Source organism: Cupressus sempervirens, chromosome 4 (genome assembly GCF_028749045.1).
Source record: "Cupressus sempervirens isolate cs-2001-9-10 chromosome 4, ASM2874904v1, whole genome shotgun sequence".
NCBI lineage: Eukaryota > Viridiplantae > Streptophyta > Pinopsida > Cupressales > Cupressaceae > Cupressus > Cupressus sempervirens.
This window is the reverse complement of record NC_143121.1, coordinates 910,846,667-910,869,065: the sequence shown is the minus strand read 5'-3', so window position 1 is coordinate 910,869,065 and position 22,399 is coordinate 910,846,667. Positions and strand designations below refer to the sequence as shown.

At 38.5% G+C, this 22,399-nt stretch overlaps 1 protein-coding gene and 1 pseudogene across 2 annotated transcripts; one reads left to right on the top strand and one right to left on the bottom strand.

Annotated features, from left to right (window-relative positions):
• The first annotated feature begins 700 nt into the window (after nt 1-700).
• On the top strand, nt 701-2,381 carry LOC149564361 (putative carboxylesterase 18 pseudogene; annotated as a pseudogene). Its single transcript, XR_016364194.1, has one exon. The product of XR_016364194.1 is annotated as a putative carboxylesterase 18 pseudogene (transcript).
• A 415-nt stretch (nt 2,382-2,796) lies between these two features.
• On the bottom strand, nt 2,797-22,179 carry LOC149564360 (putative small nuclear ribonucleoprotein G). Its single transcript, XM_089827419.1, has 4 exons — nt 21,808-22,179; nt 21,454-21,476; nt 3,316-3,437; nt 2,797-3,220 (listed from the first exon to the last, which is right to left on the bottom strand). Exons 1-4 carry the CDS (start codon nt 21,840-21,842, stop codon nt 3,158-3,160), a joined length of 243 nt encoding a protein of 80 aa, XP_089683545.1. The 5' UTR covers nt 21,843-22,179; the 3' UTR covers nt 2,797-3,157.
• Between the last annotated feature and the right edge of the window lie 220 nt (nt 22,180-22,399).

Here is a 22,399-nt window from a genome sequence, read left to right as displayed (position 1 = left end):
TAAAGTTCATGTTATGGAGGATTATTGTAGAGTCTGGAAGTGTCTAGATTCTACAATTATGACACTGCAATTATGACAGCAATAAATTCATTCCTATCTTATATCTTTTTTTCTTATTTTTTGTGGCTGAAAAATCAAAATAACCCCCAACAAAAATGTCTTTAACCAATAAGAAAAAAGAAATTTTGTTTCAAAAATTGATTTTAAAAATAGTCATCAGAACTTTAAAATTGTATTTTTCATTTTTCATACTAATTAATTGGAGGGGTCTAATGAAAACATTATTACCCCAGGGACTAATAATACTTCGAACTTGTTTGTGACAAATAATTGCAATGTACCTATTGGACACTAAAGTATGATTGCGACTATTATATAAATAGACTAGAATCTTGTATACCACCACCATAACCTTTCCTATTATTAGACAAATCCCATGACCTTTTTATCTCGTTAGACAAATCGGATCTTGTATACCACCACCATGACCTTTCCTATTATTAGACAATATTAGACAAATCTCATGACTTTTTATCTTGTTAGACAGATAGAATCTTGTACACCACCACCCATGACCTTTCTGTAGTCGTTGGACTACCTCCCACCATATAAAGAGGAGGTGCCCTTTTCTTCATTTTCTCTATTTCACCTCTCTTTTCTCGAAGAAAAATCAAAACAAAGAAAACACTAATCTGGAATGTCGGTGACCTTTTAATGCAATGATAGAATGCATGTCAGACCATTTTAAAAGATGCTTAAAAGTGGAAAAGCCACAAAAAAACACTAAGGGAGTGATATTTTACAAAATAAATAAATTATATCCAAGTTTTTTATCTTTGTTTTCTGGTTGGACTTCCAGAAACCTACGTAAAATAAAATTTGGCTACCTTCTAAGTTCCCACCACAACGATGGCGACCCAGACTTAGAATGCGTGTTCCTTTCATCGCACAAAACTGTTCACCAACCCCACAAACCCCATCAATTTATCTCTGCTAATCAGGCGGAGGCGTCAAGATTTCATTACAATTGTTTGCAGAGATGGCAGAGGGAAGGGCCACCGTCCATTCCGTTCCATTGAAAATCCAGCTGCTCTGTCAGATCGTCAAATTTGCCAGCCATTTGCTGCGCAGAAGCGACCGAACGATAAACCGTCGCCTGTCGAAATGGCTGGAGCGCCGAACGCCGCCAAATAAAAATCCCGTTGAGGGCGTCTATACCAGAGACATCGTCATCGACGACGCCACCGGCGTATGGCTCCGGCTCTTTGTTCCCGTCAAAACCGCCGGCGAAAAAATCCCGGTAGTCGTCTACTTCCACGGTGGCGGGTTCTGCTCCCTTTCGGCAGCCGACGTGGCGTACGACGGCTTCTGCCGCAAACTGGCGCGGCGTAGTGGGGTACTGGTAGCCTCCGTGGATTACAGGCTGGCGCCCGTGCACAAGTTTCCTACCGCCTACGAGGACTGCTTTGCCGCGCTGGCATGGCTGAGTAGGACAGACCGCTTGCCAGCTCAGGCTGACCTGTCACGTTGCTTTCTCATGGGGGACAGCGCGGGAGGGAACATTGTGCACCACGTCGGATGCCGCGTGGCGGAGGGGAAGGAGAACTTGGCGGCGCTGAGAGTTTTAGCGCACGTGCTCATACAGCCGTATTTTGGCGGCGAAGAGAGAACAGCGGCGGAGGTGAATTTGAAGGACGCGCCGCTGATAACAGTGGAGAGTTGTGACTGGTGTTGGAGGGCTTTTTTGCCCGAGGGAGCAAATAAAGACCACTTTGCCGCTAATGTGATGGGACCCAATAGTAGGGATGTTTTTGGCTTGGCTTTGCCGCCAAGTGTGGTGGTGATTGGAGGGCTGGATATTCTGCAGGACTGGCAGAGAAGATATGCCGAGTATTTGAGGAAAATGGGCAAGGAAGTCAAGGTTTTGTGGTATGCTAATGCCATGCATGCTTTTCATGTCTTTCCTGGCCTGGATTTAGCTACTAAATTTTTGGACGATCTTCACCTGTTCATCCACAAGACGTTAGCTAAAGTTGGCTGAACTCTCTCTTTCGCTGCTTTGGTTTCAATTGGATGGTGTCTGAATTTTGGAGTTTTCTGCATTTATCTCGGTCGGCCAAAGTTAGCGGTACTTGATCCACTTTTTTTTTAATCCTAGATGCAGATAATTTGGCTCCTTAGGAAAAGGTTATATTAAAATTAAGCACAAAAGTCTGTAATATGGGATTATACTCCGAAGTTAGATTGGTAATTCCCGGGGTGGTATGGGATTATATTTTCAAGTGATATTGGGATTATATTCGGAACATAATTCCAAAACATATTTGTATTACAATTTAAAATTGTTAGAAGATAATAAATTATAAATATAATATTACAAACCACAGTTTGTAAACTGTCCTACATCGGTGGTAACTCTGACATTTTTATAGACACAAAAAAACGCATGTTGGTGCATACAAGTAAAAGTAAAATGACTGGAAAAATGTGTTCTAAAAGTGCTACTTTTTGCTATAAAACGATGTAAATTGTTTTTCAAGATATCAATTTTTAATTTAATACATTTTATAATTGAATTTTATATATATATAAAACATTTTAGTTAGAGTTCTTTCTCAGTTTCTGAAATTTTAGGTTTGCTGAAGCCAACATCTACAAACTATGTTACAAACAATATGAATAATTATATAAAACAAAGATATTTGCTTCCTACAAATTGGTCTCGAAATTTGCAGAAAAATGGGACTTGAGTTATTACAATGGGTACACTGAATAAAGCAATGGGTACACTGAAGGTATAAAATGAGAGGAGGGAATGATTAGTAGGTTATTCAGTAAATTACATTGAGTAAAAATAAATACTGTACTACTGAAAAGAAATACTCGCTACTTTAGAGACAGTGTGTCAATGATATCTAAAATCCATTCACTATAGGAAAAAAATTTAAATGGACCCTTTCACGCTTGTCCAGTGCATCTGCATATATATTCACTTCTTTTGAGAGAGATCTTAAAGCATCATTTTTGTCATTAAATCTGATTAGAAAACCCCAAATAGACCTATATGTTTAAAATCAATTCATTATTACCCATTTTAACCAGCTAGAAAATTGATTATAGAAGTTCTTTGTGGCTAAATTCAACAATTGCAAAGGTGTCATTGGCCCCTGTTGACTGGTTCCAAAGCTTCAATCATTACAACACTATTGCCTCTAATTACCTGCAAAAGAATAATATGGTAATCGATCAGACAGCAATTAATTATATGATAATCAAAAAATGGAAATATAAATCTGGATTGAATTTGACACCTACCACCATGCCAATCTCATTCCTTTCATTGCCATTTATTTCAATGGTACCATCCAGGACCAGATTCATGAACTGGTCAAATCCTCGCAAAGTGCCAACCACCATGCGATTTGCATTCAGCTTTACTGAGTAAGAAACATGATAAATATTTTAGATATAGAACTGCCAAAACAATAGCTGTTTAATATTCTAATAATGTGTTCATCGCCAGTGGGGTCATCCTCACATATAGAGAAATGCTTATATGTCTATCAATTCAAAATGTAGGAAAAGACTCTGCTAACAGACCAAGAGAACAAGAGAGCAAGCATTCAAAACTTGTTGAATGCAACAAGGATCAAGCAAGATTCACTTAAAACCATAGCAAGAAGCAGTAAAATATAATTCAAGAATCCTATATCGATTGCAGACATTAAGAAGCAAGGCATAAAAATTATCAATGTGCATGACATCTCAACTAAAACTCAGACAGGTTGGACTTAAATGGTTATGTTAATAGGTTTGTTCTGCTGTTGTTTTAAGGCAATTAGACCACAATTTTATGCATTTATATGCAACAAGGATCAAGCAAGATTCACTTAAAACCATAGCAAGAAGCAGTAAAATATAATTCAAGAATTCTATATCGATTGCAGACATTAAGAAGCAAGGCATAAAAATTATCAATGTGCATGACATCTCGACTAAAACTCAGACAGGTTGGACTTAAATGGTTATGTTAATAGGTTTGTTCTGCTGTTGTTTTAAGGCAATTAGACCACAATTTTATGCATTCATTTAGCTTCTTTTGTTTAGTAGACATTGTACAAATTTTGAACAACTACTTTGTGAAGCTACTGGTTCCATGATTCTCTTACTTTTCTACTTATTTTAAGCAGCTATTTTAAATTGCAGTTTTTTAACTGCATATTTCATTTTATTTTTAAAAGGCATCTTAGGAAAAAAAGAGAACATTAGATTTCAAATTTGGAAAAAAGTGGTGAAAGAGAATGAAGGAAATATATGCAGCCATGTACATCATCCATGGGTGCATAACTTCAGCCCACCTTACTTTCCCATAGCATAATTTCAATTCCTAAAATGTAATGACTCTAATAATGGAAGAAGATTCTGAATTATTTTTTCAACCTAATTTAAAACTTGCACAGTGGGAGGGAGCTTGCAAAGGGAATGTACTCTGCTAAGGTTTGTCGTTTTTTAGGTCTTTTTTGAGATCTATGACCATTCTTCTGTCATTCTACACCTTTGGCACGAGGTACCCATTAATCTTGCCCATTTATGTAGCCTTTTATAGAGCCTCAAATTGTATCATCCCAACAAATTCTGCTGGCATTTATGATTTGGCAGCTCCAGGACATCACTCCACCAAACAAGTGTCTATGGAAGTTCATGCTGAAGGTATCTCACAAGGTAAGCCTTTCAATCCTTCTATGGATGTGATTTTACCTATCCCTAAATTTGAGAATGAGAAAGTTTAATAAACAGTTTACTCTTAACAGAGCATGCTCAAGAAATTGGATTAACAAGCATTGGATCGTTCATCATATCCTATGTGATGCTGTTCAAAACTTACAAAGGTTTTTTGATTTTATTTTCCAGTTTGCTGAGGCTAACCATGCAAACTCTATCCTTAAACATGGCCCATAGTATATCCATGCAACTTGATTTTTCAACCCTGGATGCATGTCTTCTTTTTCAAATTGAAATCACATCAGTCGGGCTTGGAATATCCAAGGTCATTTGCCTTCCTTGAATTTTGTGACAACTTTTTGCCACTTCTCTTGGCAAGGTCATCAATGTTGAGCCTAATAACCTTCATCCAGCTTGCCAACAAAAGTGTGTTTGTGTTGAGATTGATCTCTCTAGGGACCTGAAAGAGTGGATATGCAAACAGACCATCTCTGCCACACTCAAGATGAGCTTTACCCTAATCAACCAAATTATTTCTCCAGGTGTCAATCCTTTTGACCATAAAATTAAGGATGGTTCTTTAGCTTCTCCTAATTACTAAGCCCACTTCTGCGCTGGCAGAGACTCAAATATCCTTAGCCAATACTCTGATAAAATTGTTTTCAAACTTAACAAAGTTTGCAGTCAGATATGAACAATTTCTCAGATTCTAATACAGCAATGCAAATATGAATGAAATTCAGAGCATAAGAGCCCAGATTGCACTATAGAGAGCTTCAATATTTTCCACGGTATATCAATTCCACCTATTGTGCATGAAGATAGAACATTATTACAACCCTTCAATTTGTCCGACAGTTTGGACTCTGGAGATCTGAATGAAAATATCATACCATTTTTCCTCCAAATAAGAAAACTTCCAGGTGGTTGTTAAATAATCATGATGTCATTGACTCATTACCAGTCTTGCAGAGCCTACAACAATTATGAGTTTTGCAAAGTTCTTCTGCTGTGCTACTTCAAATAAAAATCACATCAATCAGGCTTGGAGTAACCAAGGTCCTTTACCTTGCTAGAATTTTCTGACCACTTTTTGCCACTTTTCTTGGCAAGGTCATCAATGTTGAGCCTAATAACTTTCATCCAGCTTTCCAAATAAAGTGTGTTTGTGTTGAGATTGATCTCTCCTAGGACGTGAAAGAGTGGATATTCAAACTGACCATCTCTGCCACACTCAAGGTGAGCTTTACCTTGATCTGCCAAATAATTTCTTCAGGTGTCAATCCTTTGACCATAAGATTAAGCATGGTCCTTTAGCTTCTCCTAATTACTAAGCCCACTTCTAAGCTGGTAGACTTAAATATCCTTAGCCAATTCTATGATTTAATTGTACTCAAAGTTAACCAATTTTGCAGTCAAGTAAGAATTTTTTTGCAGATTCTAATACAGCAATGCAAATATGAAAGACATTCAGAACACAAAAGCCCAGATTGCAATATAGGCAGCTTCAATCTATTTTCCAGAATATATCAATTCCAACTATTGTCATTGAAATATGAACATTATTACAACCCTTCAACTTGTCCTAGAGTTTGGACTCTCGAGATCTGAATGGAAATATCATACTGATTTTTCTCCAAACAAGAAAACTTCCAATCAGTCCTTAAATAATCATGATGTCATTGACTCATTACCAGTCTTGCACAACCTACAACAATTATGAGTTTTGCAAAGTTCTTGTGTGGCTGAGTGTGATCAGACCCACCTCGACAATGAAATATTCTTTTTCTTGTGCCTCTGTTGCAGCTGCTCCCAACACTATTCTTTTGACTATTCAACAGACTAGTCACCCATCCCCAAATTCATGGTTTCAATTTTCTGGGATGTGATTACTACAAATAGGTAACTCAATATTCTCCAATCTCATATGCTCCTGTAGGTAATCTGTGTTCAGAGATTTGTCATCAGCCTTCCTTTCTTGTGATGGTCAATTAAAATGAATTGCCAATATATGGTGGACAACCTACCTCACACTGACCATGGGTTGGTTTTGTGTTCCACTAGTCTGTGTGCACAGAGGTGATTTTCTTCAATCCAGCCAGCCATAACAACTCAAGGGCCCCTCCTTAAATCGGTAATCCATCACCTAGCCAAGTTGGCCCAGTAAAAGCATTTTATTTTAAATCATGAATAACAACCCCTTAAGTCGGCTAAGGCTGACCCTACTTGCTTTACTTTATTTATTTAAATATTATATAATAAAAGGTGCTAATGAGCACCAGCTGGCTGTCATGTCCCCAATTTTTGGTGACAGTTCGATTTAATTAATTTAATTAATACTGGTTGTCCAAGGACGACTAATTAATTATTTTAATTAAATAAATAAATAACTTTATATTTAATAAAGTGACTTGGATTATAAAAGTATTTAATAAAGTCACTTGAGGGATAAGATCAAAAATGTTCCAGAAGTCTCTGGAGAGGATGGAGGGAAAAGAATAAATAGGCACCCCGGGGCTCCATTCGAATGAGGCAGTTGATTATCTCTCTTTGATTTTCAGATTGTGATTCAATCACAGGTGCATTGTGGAACCTAGGGTTTTTGCAATTGTCACAGTTGGCCATTGAGAACGATAACTCTCAATTGGTACGCAATTTTGAGGGTGTGAAATATCATCTGAATTATTGCAGATTGGAGGTGACGCTGCAGTTATTTCAATTGGGCATAAATTTGGGCCTAAGGCCAGATTACTACACGGAGACAGCTTCAGGATAGAATTACCCTTGCTCTTTTGATAACCAGGATTGAGGTCAGGAATCCCTCATTTTTCTAGCAACAGCATTACAGCAGGTGGAGGGACGCAAAGACATTTCCCATCATCATCATCAAAGGTTGTGGCACCTAGAAGACAAGTCAAAGACGGGATCGATTCAAATTGATATCGAAGCTGTTTAAAATATATTAAAAACACACAAGATAGCAGGACTGGCCAGCGGGTGAAATATGCCTTCGCATAGTGAATTTGAGCAGACCCGGTGATGAGTCAGCGGCATTAGTCTTTATCGGCCAGTGAATGATATTGTTCCCTTCCCGTCCACTTTATCCTTGCCATTTCAGACGGACGCAGGTCGGAGGCCTTGTCGTCATTGCCAGCGGGAGGACGCAGATCATAACGGAATAAGCACTGATCGAAGATTTCATATTTCACAAAATCGTGGGCTCAATCAATCTATACTGGAAAGGGTGAGCAGTAAATAATTATCCCAATCAGGACCAAGGTCGAATATCCCTCAATCCACACGGCAGTTTAATCATCAGTTTGTATTGGAAGTGAAGGCGCTTCATCTTGGGAGTTTAACGGAAGAGCCGGCTGAATCAACATTACAGTCCAGAAAAAATCAAAGAATTGTTACAAGCGGTTGGCGCCGTTCAAGCAAATTGGAGATCTGCCAGCAGTGCCTCCTCAGGTTCCGATGCTGGAATATGTTCTGATGAAGAAGAAGGCTCATATTAATCTCCAGTACATCATAAAGCTATCGGGTTACAGGGTAGATGCACATCCTTCAGTTTACACTTCGGAACTCACTCAACAGCAGCTGAAAAATCCAAAGGCTAATTCAGACTGTAGCCATTGGTGCTTACCTGGTCTCCCTGACACCTGGAATGAACTCTTGTATGCATCCCTTGTACACCCTGCTTAAATCTACCAAGACTTTTTGACTTTGTCTGAGATATTGTGGGTTTTTCATGGGGGTCAATGAGTTGTTACGCACTTGGTATTATTGCATGGGTTTTGATAGCAGCAATACATTCTGAATTTTGTCATTAACTATTGCATAAGGATTGATCTTGTTCATGTCGAGTACTATGATGAGTAATCACTCTCCAGTATAATTACTCAGTGTTTCAGTTCAGTAAGGATAGAGCTCGATTGCTAATTGTTTGATGAAATGTCAAACCCATGAAGTTTAGTATTTTGGTCGGACGAATTGCCACAGTACATTGTTGGGATTTAGTGATCTTTATAGCTAGGGTCATTACAGTGGTATCAGAGCTGAAGTATAAAGAGTTTATTTTGGTGCTGGAGTAAGTAAATACCTGTCGGGGATATTACAGTGGTATCAGAGCGGTTTTCTTGCCATCCTGTGGGGTGAGAACCGACTTACATGAGTGATCAGCGCTTTACTTCAAACAAGATGGACAGGTACAACACAAAGTCTCCAAGGACACAATCTCAGACAAGTAATAGACGCAGTATTCAGAGTCGGAATTGTGGAAAGGAGGACTATTCAGGTATTCAGGATGAGCTCAGAAAAATCAGACATAACATGTCTGAACTGTTGGTTAAACACCACCATATGCTTGACAGGCTGTCCGTCCCAGCTAAGGTAAATAAATCAACTGGATTTCATTTTGGCACATCTTCTCACAAAGCGTTGACTGATACAAAGAGCGATGTTACTAGGAACCTTAATGAGGAGTTCGAGAAACAAGTGTGCAATCGGTCAGAGGCTTCAGTTCGGTCACAGGATGAAGTGGTGAAGGATATTACGCTGATGGATAGTAACTGTCAACTTGATACTTCAATTGAGACAATTGTATACAGGTTTCCCAAGGGTGATGTCTCAGATACTCAAAGTGGTTTGGCTCCAACAGTCAATGATTACAATGAAGTGAGTTCAGATGATGATGAAGATGTCATTGTGCATGATGATGAGATACTTGGTGAAAATGAGCAGACATCGAGCATTTATGATTTTGCTGACAGAGAGTACCAGGCTCAGTTAGATGCTTCGTCACATAAGGATGAAACTGATAGTACTTCACATGATTTGTCCAGCCAGCTGAAGGTAAGCAAAGATAGTATTGTGGCTTCTTTATCTCATCATGACAGGATGCGGGAGATGTTAGAAGAGCACATCCAGATGATTCAGTTACAAGGAAGACATAAGGGAGTTCAAGCAAAATCTTCTTGTTGTGACTTACATGCAATTGGTGAAGGAATGGGAACGACGAAGTTGAGCTATTTGCATCTTCTATCAGACCGTGACCATCTTCTTAGCCTTACCAAAGATTATTCAGATGCCTTGAAGAGGAAGGAGGAGGAAGTTGTCAAGCTTTCTTGCGAGCTTGAGGACACTCGAGCAACTTTGGCATTACAGGATTGGGAGAGACATAAGCATGGCATGGAGCTGGGCTTAGTTTCATCTTACATGCCTGACATTCAGCTCCCTGCAGCAGACGGATCATATATGGAAGCTGATAATGTTACGAGTTCATCTTGCATTCACATCCAGGATACAAGGACAATGGCAGACAAGTATGTGAAGTTAGTTGGTATTGGTCACATTACTCAGGTAAGGAGTTTGCTTGAGTTACCAGCTGTTCCTTGTTTACGGATATGGACTCAAGAATGTTTCAGGGGCATTTGGGGTTCAGTTAACTGGAGATCTTTAACACTTAATAGTAGTAATGTTTGTTTGAATGCTATCATGGATTTGATTAGCAGAATACACGGTGTTGTCTTTCCTTGTACCAGCAGTTTGTCCAATGTTGGTATTAGTCTTTATGCACGGTTGTTGGGTTTGGTTCATATTTCCAGTCGACCATTCTTGCTGAAGGGTGTTGAAGATTTTTCATATTTGGAAGCATGTACAGATGAGTCCCAGGATCGTTTTGGCCTTGATGACATCCAGGAGGATGAAATGGACAGTTTTGAAGACACAGCTTCTTTGACAAATTCTTTGGGTACAGAAGAGCTTGACAGCAGTACTACACCTTTTGATATTTTGGATGAGGATATGAGTTTTGGAAAGGATTCGCAAGATATGGATGACAATATTCTAGAAACCAGTAACCTTGAAGATACTCCTTTAGACAAGGTGACAGAGAAGGTTTGTGGAAGACAGTCTAGCCAGAGCCATCATGTGGTTAGCCAGTTGAAAGTTAGTGAGCAAGACATTGCTATCGCTTGTGAGCATTTTGATACTGCTCGTCAGTTGTTGGCCGTTACTGGTTGGGGTTCTTCTATGATAGATGAGTCCAGCGGTGGTTACCTTTCTTTGGCAGAGATTCATACCTTGCGTGAAGCTGTTCGAATTTTGAAGCATGATTACTTACAATTGGTAGCCGACCGTGATCACCTGGTTGAGTGGGGGAGTACAGCCTATGAGGCACTCTTGGATCGTGAAGAGGAGGTGAGTGAGCTCTCCCAAGAGCTCATAGCGACTACTGAGGTTTTAAAGGACACACAGCGAGATCTACAGAAGTCGCAATTTCAGTTGAGGGAGGTGACCGTGGAGTTGGAGCATTTGCGGTCAAAACCAGCCCCAGACCCAGTTCATTTATCTATTGAGGTAGATGACGGTAAGTACACTCCTACAGTTGCTTTTGAGGAGCTTATTGTTGAGACTGACACACATATTCAGGATTTGCTTGGGATACCAGTAGAGTCAAGTCTCCAGATTGATTCTACTCAGATAGTTGATAGTGTGGTACAGTTGAGTACGCCACCCTTACAGGAGGACCCGATATGGTGTAAAGGGGAGTATGTAAATGTTTCCTCATATAATTTTTACTGCACTGAACCGTTCATGGAGTATTTGATGGATAGTGCATGTGTTCATTTGGACTCGCATGAAGTGACAGAGGGTGTTCTCATCCATGATACTAGTGTTATTTGCAGATTGGTTGAGAAGATTATAGGGGTCCTTGCTACTATGCTACCTCACAAGGATCTCGAGGAAGGGTTTGTTGAGCAAAATGCACGGGATCCTATCCAGCCTACAGTCACTCGGAGTCAGAAAATGAAGCCATCTGTTGATTCCCAGTTCAGTGATGATGAGCCAGCAGCAGAGTTTGGAGGTTCTTACCGGCATTATACGGTAGGGTACACTCATCATTTTTCTTTTGACACAGAAATAGAAGATTTTATTTCACGCAGATGTAGATTGGCTCCAGTTTCTTACCATCCATTAGGGGATAGTTTGGCACCATCTTTTGAAAATAAAACTGGTAGTAGCAAGTTACTCGGCCTGCAGCATCAACACGCCCGGAGCAGTTTTTCAGAGATTGGATTTGATGGCAGTGTTTCAGGTACCTATGGCTGTTATCATATCTACAGTGCAGTTGGGTGCAGGTGTCATTTTGACAGGGGCTTGAATTCCGATAGAGTTGATGTTTCAGTTGGGTTGAGTTCCGCAGAATGGTTTCTTCTACTGACATCTACAGTTGGTTTTCAGATGATTTCATCAGAGTTGTCAGTTGTTTGGATGTTGAGTACAGTTTCTCAGATACTAGTATTGATGATTTCTCCACGGGAGTATGGTGAGGATTGGGATGATACACAGATTTACATTTGGGATCCAGGAAGACTGATTGGTTCATGGTTCAGCCATTGCTTGGGGACAAGCAATTTCAAGAAGGGTGGACTGTCATGTCCCCAATTTTTGGTGGCAGTTCGATTTAATTAATTTAATTAATACTGGTTGTCCAAGGACGACTAATTAATTATTTTAATTAAATAAATAAATAACTTTATATTTAATAAAGTGACTTGGATTATAAAAGTATTTAATAAAGTCACTTGAGGGATAAGATCAAAAATGTTCCAGAAGTCTCTGGAGAGGATGGAGGGAAAAGAATAAATAGGCACCCCGGGGCTCCATTCGAATGAGGCAGTTGATTATCTCTCTTTGATTTTCAGATTGTGATTCAATCACAGGTGCATTGTGGAACCTAGGGTTTTCGCAATTGTCACAGTTGGCCATTGAGAACGATAACTCTCAATTGGTACGCAATTTTGAGGGTGTGAAATATCATCTGAATTATTGCAGATTGGAGGAGACGCTGCAGTCATTTCAATTGGGCATAAATTTGGGCCTAAGGCCAGATTACTACACGGAGACAGCTTCAGGATAGAATTACCCTTGCTCTTTTGATAACCAGGATTGAGGTCAGGAATCCCTCATTTTTCTAGCAACAGCATTACAGCAGGTGGAGGGACGCAAAGACATTTCCCATCATCATCATCATCAAAGGTTGTGGCACCTAGAAGACAAGTCGAAGACGGGATCGATTCAAATTGATATCGAAGCTGTTTAAAATATATTAAAAACACACAAGATAGCAGGACTGGCCAGCGGGTGAAATATGCCTTCGCATAGTGAATTTGAGCAGACCTGGTGATGAGTCAGCGGCATTAGTCTTTATCGGCCAGTGAATGATATTGTTCCCTTCCCGTCCACTTTATCCTTGCCATTTCAGACGGACGCAGGTCGGAGGCCTTGTCGTCATTGCCAGCGGGAGGACGCAGATCATAACGGAATAAGCACTGATCGAAGATTTCATATTTCACAAAATCGTGGGCTCAATCAATCTATACTGGAAAGGGTGAACAGTAAATAATTATCCCAATCAGGACCAAGGTCGAATATCCCTCAATCCACACGGCAGTTTAATCATCAGTTTGTATTGGAAGTGAAGGCGCTTCATCTTGGGAGTTTAACGGAAGAGCCGGCTGAATCAACATTACAGTCCAGAAAAAATCAAAGAATTGTTACAAGCGGTTGGCGCCGTTCAAGCAAATTGGAGATCTGCCAGCAGTGCCTCCTCAGGTTCCGATGCTGGAATATGTTCTGATGAAGAAGAAGGCTCATATTAATCTCCAGTACATCATAAAGCTATCGGGTTACAGGGTAGATGCACATCCTTCAGTTTACACTTCGGAACTCACTCAACAGCAGCTGAAAAATCCAGAGGCTAATTCAGACTGTAGCCATTGGTGCTTACCTGGTCTCCCTGACACCTGGAATGAACTCTTGTATGCATCCCTTGTACACCCTGCTTAAATCTGCCAAGACTTTTTGACTTTGTCTGAGATATTGTGGGTTTTTCATGGGGGTCAATGAGTTGTTACGCACTTGGTATTATTGCATGGGTTTTGATAGCAGCAATACATTCTGAATTTTGTCATTAACTATTGCATAAGGATTGATCTTGTTCATGTCGAGTACTATGATGAGTAATCACTCTCCAGTATAATTACTCAGTGTTTCAGTTTAGTAAGGATAGAGCTCGATTGCTAATTGTTTGATGAAATGTCAAACCCATGAAGTTTAGTATTTTGGTCGGACGAATTGCCACAGTACATTGTTGGGATTTAGTGATCTTTATAGCTAGGGTCATTACAGTGGTATCAGAGCTGAAGTATAAAGAGTTTATTTTGGTGCTGGAGTAAGTAAATACCTGCCGGGGATATTACACTGGCTGACCAGTAGGGTTCATCACAAAGACTGCCCCTTCAGAAAATGATTTAAGAGTGGACAATAGCCACAAAAATAGAAACATCATATCTAGAAGTCCCCAAACAAGACCCTCAATTAATATTGATCATCTAGCTAATAAGGTGAAAATGAGGTTGGTTTCAAATCCTACAGAGAAGGTAATGAGGTAGCTACGTCTAGTTGGTCCATAATTTTTTTATGCCATAGCCAACATCTCTTATTTCTTCATTGGTAGAGACTATTGCTCATTCTCCTATTTGTCACCATCATTCTCACAATCCACTGAAGCATCTAAAGGAAGGAGAATGGGCTGCCAAAAAGGATGTCAATCCCTATCATCCCTGAGATGAGTTCTTGCATAGTTGTTCTTCTATTCTTGAAGAGTTGGATAACAATTATATGCCTCTTGATGCTCATCAGTAAATTCTCTTGGAATGTTCACTGTCTCAATGACCTCTCCAAGCAGTATGCAGTAACAGATATGCTATACAAATAAATTCTCTAGGAATGTTCACTGTCTCAATGACCTCTCCAAACAGTATGCAGTAACAGATATGCTATACAAATAAATTCTCTAGGAATGTTCACTGTCTCAATGACCTCTCCAAACAGTATGCAGTAACAGATATGCTATACAAATATTTCCAACTTTGGATATCTTTTGTTTACAGGTTAAAATTGCACGATTTCTACTTTCTGTGGCTTCTCATTATTTAGCTATCCAATTAATATTCTTATTGTAAACAGTGGAGGGGTCATCACTTTTCTCTCCTAAGTGGCTTCAGCATAAGTTGATGTGACCCCACTAACCAGGTGATATGGACCCTCTTCGATGGTGAAATTATGTTACTGAGAGATCTCTTTTATAGCTGTGGATCACTTTTTCATTTCTTGTGTGGGGACATTAATAGTTGAGATGGCATGTAATACAGGAGTGTCATTGGTGCATTGAACTAATGAAAGAGAGGCGTGGGACTATATGCACACAAATTGAGCTTTTTAACCCCAATATGGGCCACTGTCAAAATCACATATTTAATTATGTCGTACAACTTGAGGGCTACATTTGAAAGTGATTGCCTGAGTTTGAGAACCTCTGGGATAAAAGAACATTTGGTGTGCTTAGAAAACTATAAAGCCTTGGCTTCTCTAGAATAGCTTTGGCTTTCAAGGTGCTCTCTCTAACGATCAGAAAAACATTTGATGGTCCCCTATTTCTTAGTGTCAAAATCTCTCTCTTGCGGAAGCTTCGTAAGTTCACGCTCTACTGATTTTCAAAGATAGTGTTAATACCCTCCATAATATCTTTTCTAAGGTTAGCAAGAATCTAATACCCTAGAATGAAGTGAAAGTTAAAGATCATCTTTCAAACAAGGACATTTATATTTTTGAGATGGCTATGTCAACCATCTCAATTGAGACAGTTCACAGAATCAGCATTTGATCTTCCAACCTTTCTGGAAGCATTGTAACTGGTATCCTAATATTGTTTTTTGGAATTATAAGCCAGGCAAAAACTATTCATGGCTTTCATTACAAGCCTTGCAAAAACTATTCATTGCTTTCTCCACATGTACCTATGGTGTCTACGTTGAACCAATGGTGCAATCTTGTTTTCTAGTTTGGCAAATGCAGTTTCTAACTCCAATTGTTCTTGAGCAAAAGTTGACTCACATCGCCTTGAGCATTCTCTTCCAAGTCGTCCCTATTGATCTCAGATTTACCCATTTGGAAAATTCAAATTTTCAATGTCCTTTTCTAGAGATCAAGAGACTTTCAAACATATTTTCTAGCTTTGTGCCAACGCTTAGATGTTCAGACTTAAAATCATACTTCTTTTTAGTCTTTTAGGCTTGAAGCTTCCCCATGGCATATGGTTAGGGCGACTTGCATTACTTTCAAGTATGCTCATATTTGGCATGTTTTCAATCTGGAGATTCTTTTTAACATGTGAAAAAATAAAGCCTCTATTATTTTTCTTCTAGTTGTTCTTTTGATAATCATAGTTTGCTTTACTATAAGCAATGATTTGTTCTGACATTTCATTGCAGAATCAAGTGAAAGCTAATAGAGCTGCACTTGAGGTAACCCAATTTAAAAAATTATTGGATCATTGGAGCAATGATCCTAATGTTGTTGCCAAGATGCCTCAAACTCCCATTTCTTCTTGAGGGCAATGTCATGGGCACAATCATCCTACTCATAGCACTTGAGAGGTACGTTCTTAAGCATCTCCTCACTTGGCTAGAAGGAGGCTATTCGCAACCTACCTCTCATTGTGCTACCTCGCCACAGACTTTACATTCTCAAGCATCCCCTCACTTGGCTAGAAAAGATTGTGCATAGGGGGGCTAGAAAAGATTGTGCATAGGGGGGCTAGTCACAACCTACCTCTCACTGTGCTGCCTCTCCACAACCTCGGTGGGCTTATGAGCTAGCCGAAACCCAACAAAATTCCTCAACTAGCTCTTGCCATCTCTCTTATCTGCATCACTGCTGATATAACTCAAGTTAAAAATGTAAACAATGATAATGATAATGATAATGATATGATGGTTGGGACCAGTGAAATTGAGAGACGTGTCCAATCGCTTGAGATGCATCCTGAATACAAATTCGTGAATCAAGTACTAGTACTATTTCCAAAGACATGAGGGTGCACAGAAGACCGGTGGCAGAAGAATCCTGACGTCGCAATGCCAACACCTCCTAAAGGATCCTGGCATCTCCTGAAAGGAGATGGGTTAACAAGTGTTTCAAAACACCCTAAAATGGCATTTCAAACTGCCTAAAACTTTTCATGAGCCATGGAAGCCTGTTCTCAGCCCCCAGTATAGAAAGCAGACCCATTCGCAAATAGATTGAACATGTCTAGATGAGTATCAAACAAAAGTTATCCAGTTTACTGGTTTTTTTTAATTTCAAATTTTATTTCAAACTGAAATATCTGCCAGTTCATGTTGCAACTACATTTGTAGACATGAATGCAAAATATGGATGCGTACAAGGCATGTGAACTGTTAGCACTGTGCCATTGGCTCATTCAATCAAAAAACAGAAATCAAAATCAGATACCAAAGGCAAAAAGTAAACTATTAAAAGCGCTGAGCAATACAAAATCAGAAACCATGGCATTTGATGAGACCACTATTAGCAATAATGGCATTCAATGAGACCACTATTAGCAATAATGGTATTCGATGACAATCCAATACCACTGTAAGCAATAACTAGAGTCCAGATGCCTTACTTTCCAACAATCATGGCATTCAATGACTACATTTTTGTGAGGCATCTGGTTAAACTTTAACCAGATGCCAAACAAAAATGTGGTCTCATCAAAGGCTGACATTGCTATTACATTTTTTTCAACAAATCCATTTTGACATTTTGTGCAAATTGCACACCTGCAAACTGAGAGTCTGAGACAGTCCATAAATTCATTTGCATGGTGCACTGTCATACTTAAATTCTGAAATAGTTCAGGTGCCTTGACTATGCTTTGACATTTTGCATATTTGCATACATATGTGTCAGGCCAAGTTGCAACAAAATCTGGCAAATTTCCTCCATCCTTTTTCAACTTTAGCAAATTTGCAGACATGATACATGTCTACCAGGGTAGAGATGTTCGTATTTTTTTCTTCTGGCTTAGAGTCCAACTGAAAAATAAAAAGTGATAAAAATAAAAAGGCTGAGCACAAAACTTGGTTTTGATTTATCAAATGGTTCAAATATTTTCTATTTTTCCATGTAGAATGGCAAGAGGGAGGAAGACAAGCCTTGTACCTATTGCAGTATTGTAAGCATGTTTTGGGGCAAAAAGGCTCAGGTGAACAGCCACAATCAAATGTAAGCTTTGTCCAATGCAATAGCAAGGCACTTGGATGAGGGTGATTATAGATGTAAGAGCATAACACTCTAACAAGAGACCATGTGTTGGTAGTTCAAACCCAATTGAAAGGCTTTTTGATGTGCAAGGTCAAGAAGTAGTCGATGCTAGTTGTGCACTTCTTTCATGCTAATGGAATATTGTTTAGTGTTGCTCCCTCACCTTTTTTTAAACAGATGGTCCAAGCCACCTATAGCGGACAAGCTGAGTATAAGCCACTTTGGCCTGAAAAATTTTCCACTACTCTAGTAGTAATTGACAAATATAAACTTTGATTAGAGCAACAAACCACACCAAGGAAACAAGAGTGGACTGCACAAGGATGCAATATTGCGATGAACGAGTAAACAGATCCTAGAAATCTTCCACTGCAAAATATCATGGTGACATGCAGCAAAAGGACTTCTTTTTTTAAGGCAATTGACTGTTCAGGCCAAGAAAAAATGCATATTTTCTTTCTAAGAAACTAAGTGGCAGCATTGAGGGGGTGAGAACATACCAACATAGTCCAAGTTATTACCAATATTACAGCTGTTTGCTAAGCAGCAAGTTTAATGGTACCAAATAAAATACAGAAATATATTTAGGATATCACGTTGTGTGCATTCATTGAATAGGTGCATTCAAAGGTATTGGCAAGTTCGAGTGCATTTCAGATCTCATTAAAATGAAAAAAAAAAAATACAACTGTTTATATGTCACCATCACCACACATAAGCCATTTATCAAAAACTTTCGAAGGTGGAACTTTTGAAACCTACCAATACAGGGTTTGCATATTATTTGATTCTTATTGACTACCTTTGTGAAGTCAGAGGAGCTTTGTGCCCCACCATGGTTAGTGATGCATGGGCAACTTCGAGACAATGTACACTGGTAGTGTAGTTGAGATGAGAGGTTTGGTCCTTGATAACTGTTTTTTAGCTAATGTCAGATTTGTTTTGGACTTTATGACACTCGTATTTGAGATGATCACATTTGCAGACTCTGGCCATGTTTGGAAGAACATAGATCTCATGTGTGAAAGAATCAAGAAAAAAATAGATGCTAGAGATCTTTTTTAATATCGTTTGATAGAAGAAAACTTATATGGAAGATGGAACGAAATTAACATACCCATTAATTGTGTTGCCTATGCCTTTTAAGTCTAAATGGTGTAATACACGAGACCAATAAGAGGGTACCATATAAGGATGGACACGTAGGTATGGCAATTTTACTTCACAGGTAGCTTTATATGAAATACTAGCCAACATAGAAACTGAAATCATTTGCAATAAGATTGCTGTCACAAGTAACCGGCTCTTCATCTTTTGAAAGGAATTGGAGTACTTATGATTTTAATAATTCACTGGGTTAAAGAAAGCAACGAACCTTGTGTACATTCATAGCTCGCCTCTCTTGTCTTGATCCTGCTTACATGGAAGTTCCAACAAAATGGGACCAAATTGCACCTAATGGAAATGATGTAGTCATGATGGATGAAACGGTTGACAAGATGGGCTTAAACAATCACCCCCAGTTTCTACAACTGCCAGAGGCTTTTGTGTTGAAGAGTAGTGATTATCTGGAGAGCATCGTAGCTAAGGACCATGATATGGATGATCAAAACATTGAAGAGTAGATGACAAATTTTTCTTTTTGCTTTTTGCTTGCACATCAACGTCAAACTCTCAATATTGTTGAATTTCAATATGTAATGATAATCTAATATGAGATGTAGTGAGAGTTTTGAACTCTGACTCTATACAACATTAAGACGTTTGTAATTTATAAATTTTATTCTCTATTTAAATTTTATAGTTCTTAGTTAATGTTTTACTTTACCATTTTTCTTGTTTTCGAAGTTCTATATTATGACAGTTTTTGGAAATTATTGAATTATATTCAAAAAATTAACGTCTAAGTATCCGATCTCCTGTTCTTGAAAATCAGTTGTATCATTACAAGGATCAATATCCTTGTTTCCTAAACCTTGGTTGTGACCCACCAATTGTCACTTCAAAACCTATTGATGTATGGAACAAGCCTGATGACAAGTATCCTCCTCCCCTCCATATACCAACAGCTGTTTCCAGTTTTTTCTATCTTAGTTTCTAATGTGTTTATGATTCAAGTTAATATTTGACTCCAAAGATTTGACTATGATTCAAGTTAATATTTGACTCCAGAGATTTGACTATTCCCACTCCCACTTTATTTGTGAATACATGCAACCCTATTTTAAATGGTAATATGGACAATATTCATTAAAATAAACTTTTGCATGTGACATCTTTGCTGCTCAAATTAAACAGAAAACCTAAATAAGCAGTTATATGGGACCATGGAATTAACATATAGCGTTTCTGTACAGTGACATTACTCATCTAACTATATAAATACATTATTTAAAGCGATGTGATTTATGATCTGAGAGTTGTAAGTTGTATGATCAGCTGAGTATAGTAACATTGCTTGAGTTATTTTTCTAAACAAGGTGGACTTGTCAAGCATTGTAAATGTCCTGCAGAAATCCTACACTGTATATAAATGCTCAATTTTAGAAACAGAATTGTAAATCATGACTAAGTGGAGAGCCAAGTGGAGACGTAGAGACATGGTCCCAGAATTCTGGACTTTTGCCAAACTTGTTGATTCTTGTTCAGATTCATTCTAATTTTCCTAGTGGCAAAAGTGATGGCTATTAAGACATCACAACTCTAAGTATAAAGTTCAACTTGGTGAAACTTTAGAATAATTATACTGACTTGATCTTTAGCAGACAATCCAAATCGTCTAGAATCGTGAAATATAGATGCCCAAAATTTCAGCCAAGTGTCTTACAATTAAGTGACTCTATAAATCTATTATAGGATAAAGCACAAACAAGGATCAAGAAAGATAAAAGTTGTCCATTGCTTAAATGAATTAATCAATTAGAGGCAACAGAGCCTTATAGAATAGGAAGCCCCGAGTGAATGACAGCAGCTGCTTGCCAATCTGCAATAGAAAGCAAAATGGCATAGTCCATGGGAGAAAGATACAAAAACACCCTCATTTGGAGCATCTAAATTATTTAAACAATAGTGGGCCCGTATCCCTAAAAAGTCTATGCGGTGGCCTTTGCTGGTTGGGAGCTCACAGGCTTCATGCCTCGGAGATTTGAACCCTCCATCAAAAAAAAAGATGATATATAATCCTCTCATCAAATAAACTTAAAAACCCCATTTTAACCACAACTTTTACTATTTTCTATTATAGCTAGAGGCTGCTCTAATATTCAATAATAAAAGAAATCCAGTTTCTAAGTGACTGAAAGACAATTATAATAACGCACGCCATAAGAGCACTTTGAAAGAAAAGCATAATTAATGTTGTTAAAGATGATAAAGATCTTTTAAAAGCTGAAGCCGTCATTGCAAAATAGTTAGCAAGAAAAGTATTCTTGGATTCAATACTGTTCCCAAGAACGATCTGTGGCCCATACGAGCGGTAGAAATCTTCAGGCAATAAATGAATAAACACTAAAACTAGTTCACCATCAAAAGAGATAAAAAATCATGCAAACTCACTGTTAAGTTTCTTGTCCATGTACCTGAAAACAAACAATTCCAAATCAGTTCGCATTCCAAAGGCAAAACAAAACCCTAAACTCTAGCTTATCAATACGAAACCCTAAACCCAAAGTTTTAAGTCATGAAGCATCCTTGAAATTAAATAATAAACTGTAAAACCCTGTGATTTAAATCGTCAATCCTTCAAAACCCAAATACCGGCAAGATAATTATTTGCCCCGTTAAATAGACGTAATCGTATACGCAGTAGAAATATTCAGATTCCATCCAAAATATAACAAACTCGTGATTTGCTTTATATCCTCTTTTAAATATAAATGATCGAACAGGTTTAAGTTAAAATAAACTCACTTCTTTAGATCCGGGGGCTGCCCTGACTTGCTCATGCTGCACACGAGAGCTCGGTAACCCTAAAAATTTGTCGAAAGGACCAATACCCAATAAAATGAAATCCAGCAAAGTTAGAGTGTGTTGGCGTTCGAATAGAAAATTTATTCGGCGCCTCTACCCTCGCAGGAATCTTCAAATGTTGCTATGTCCAGTTCTTTTTAAGCTCTCTCACAGGCAACCGAGCTAAGGCGATTTCTTGCTTTCCACCGAAAGCAGTTCACAGTTTTATATAATGCATAGGTAGCGTCGCACTGGGGCTGTGTATTAGAACGTCGTTTGGCAGCATTATTATAAACGAGCTCTAAGAGAGCTGTAGTCCCTGTCTTTTGCAAGGATTAGAAGGTAGATGTGACACGTTATTGTTATGTGTATGTAGTTTTGATTAGTTCACTAATAAATCAATCTGTAATATTTTGATATATGATTTACATTTCTTCCATCATATATGATTTCCATGATTAGTTCACTAATAAACCAATCTGTAAGATTTTGATATATGATTTACATGTTTCTTCCATCATATATGATTTACATGATTAGTTCACTAATAAAC

Coding starts and splice junctions, on each gene's coding strand:
- LOC149564360 (XM_089827419.1), bottom strand. CDS start 21,842: ATGAGCAAGTCAGGGCAGCCCCCGGATCTAAAGAA. Junction 3,438..21,453: donor CATGGACAAGAAACTTAACA/GTGAGTTTGCAT, acceptor TTTCTTACTCAG/TAAAGCTGAATGCAAATCGC. Junction 3,221..3,315: donor GGAATGAGATTGGCATGGTG/GTAGGTGTCAAA, acceptor ATTCTTTTGCAG/GTAATTAGAGGCAATAGTGT.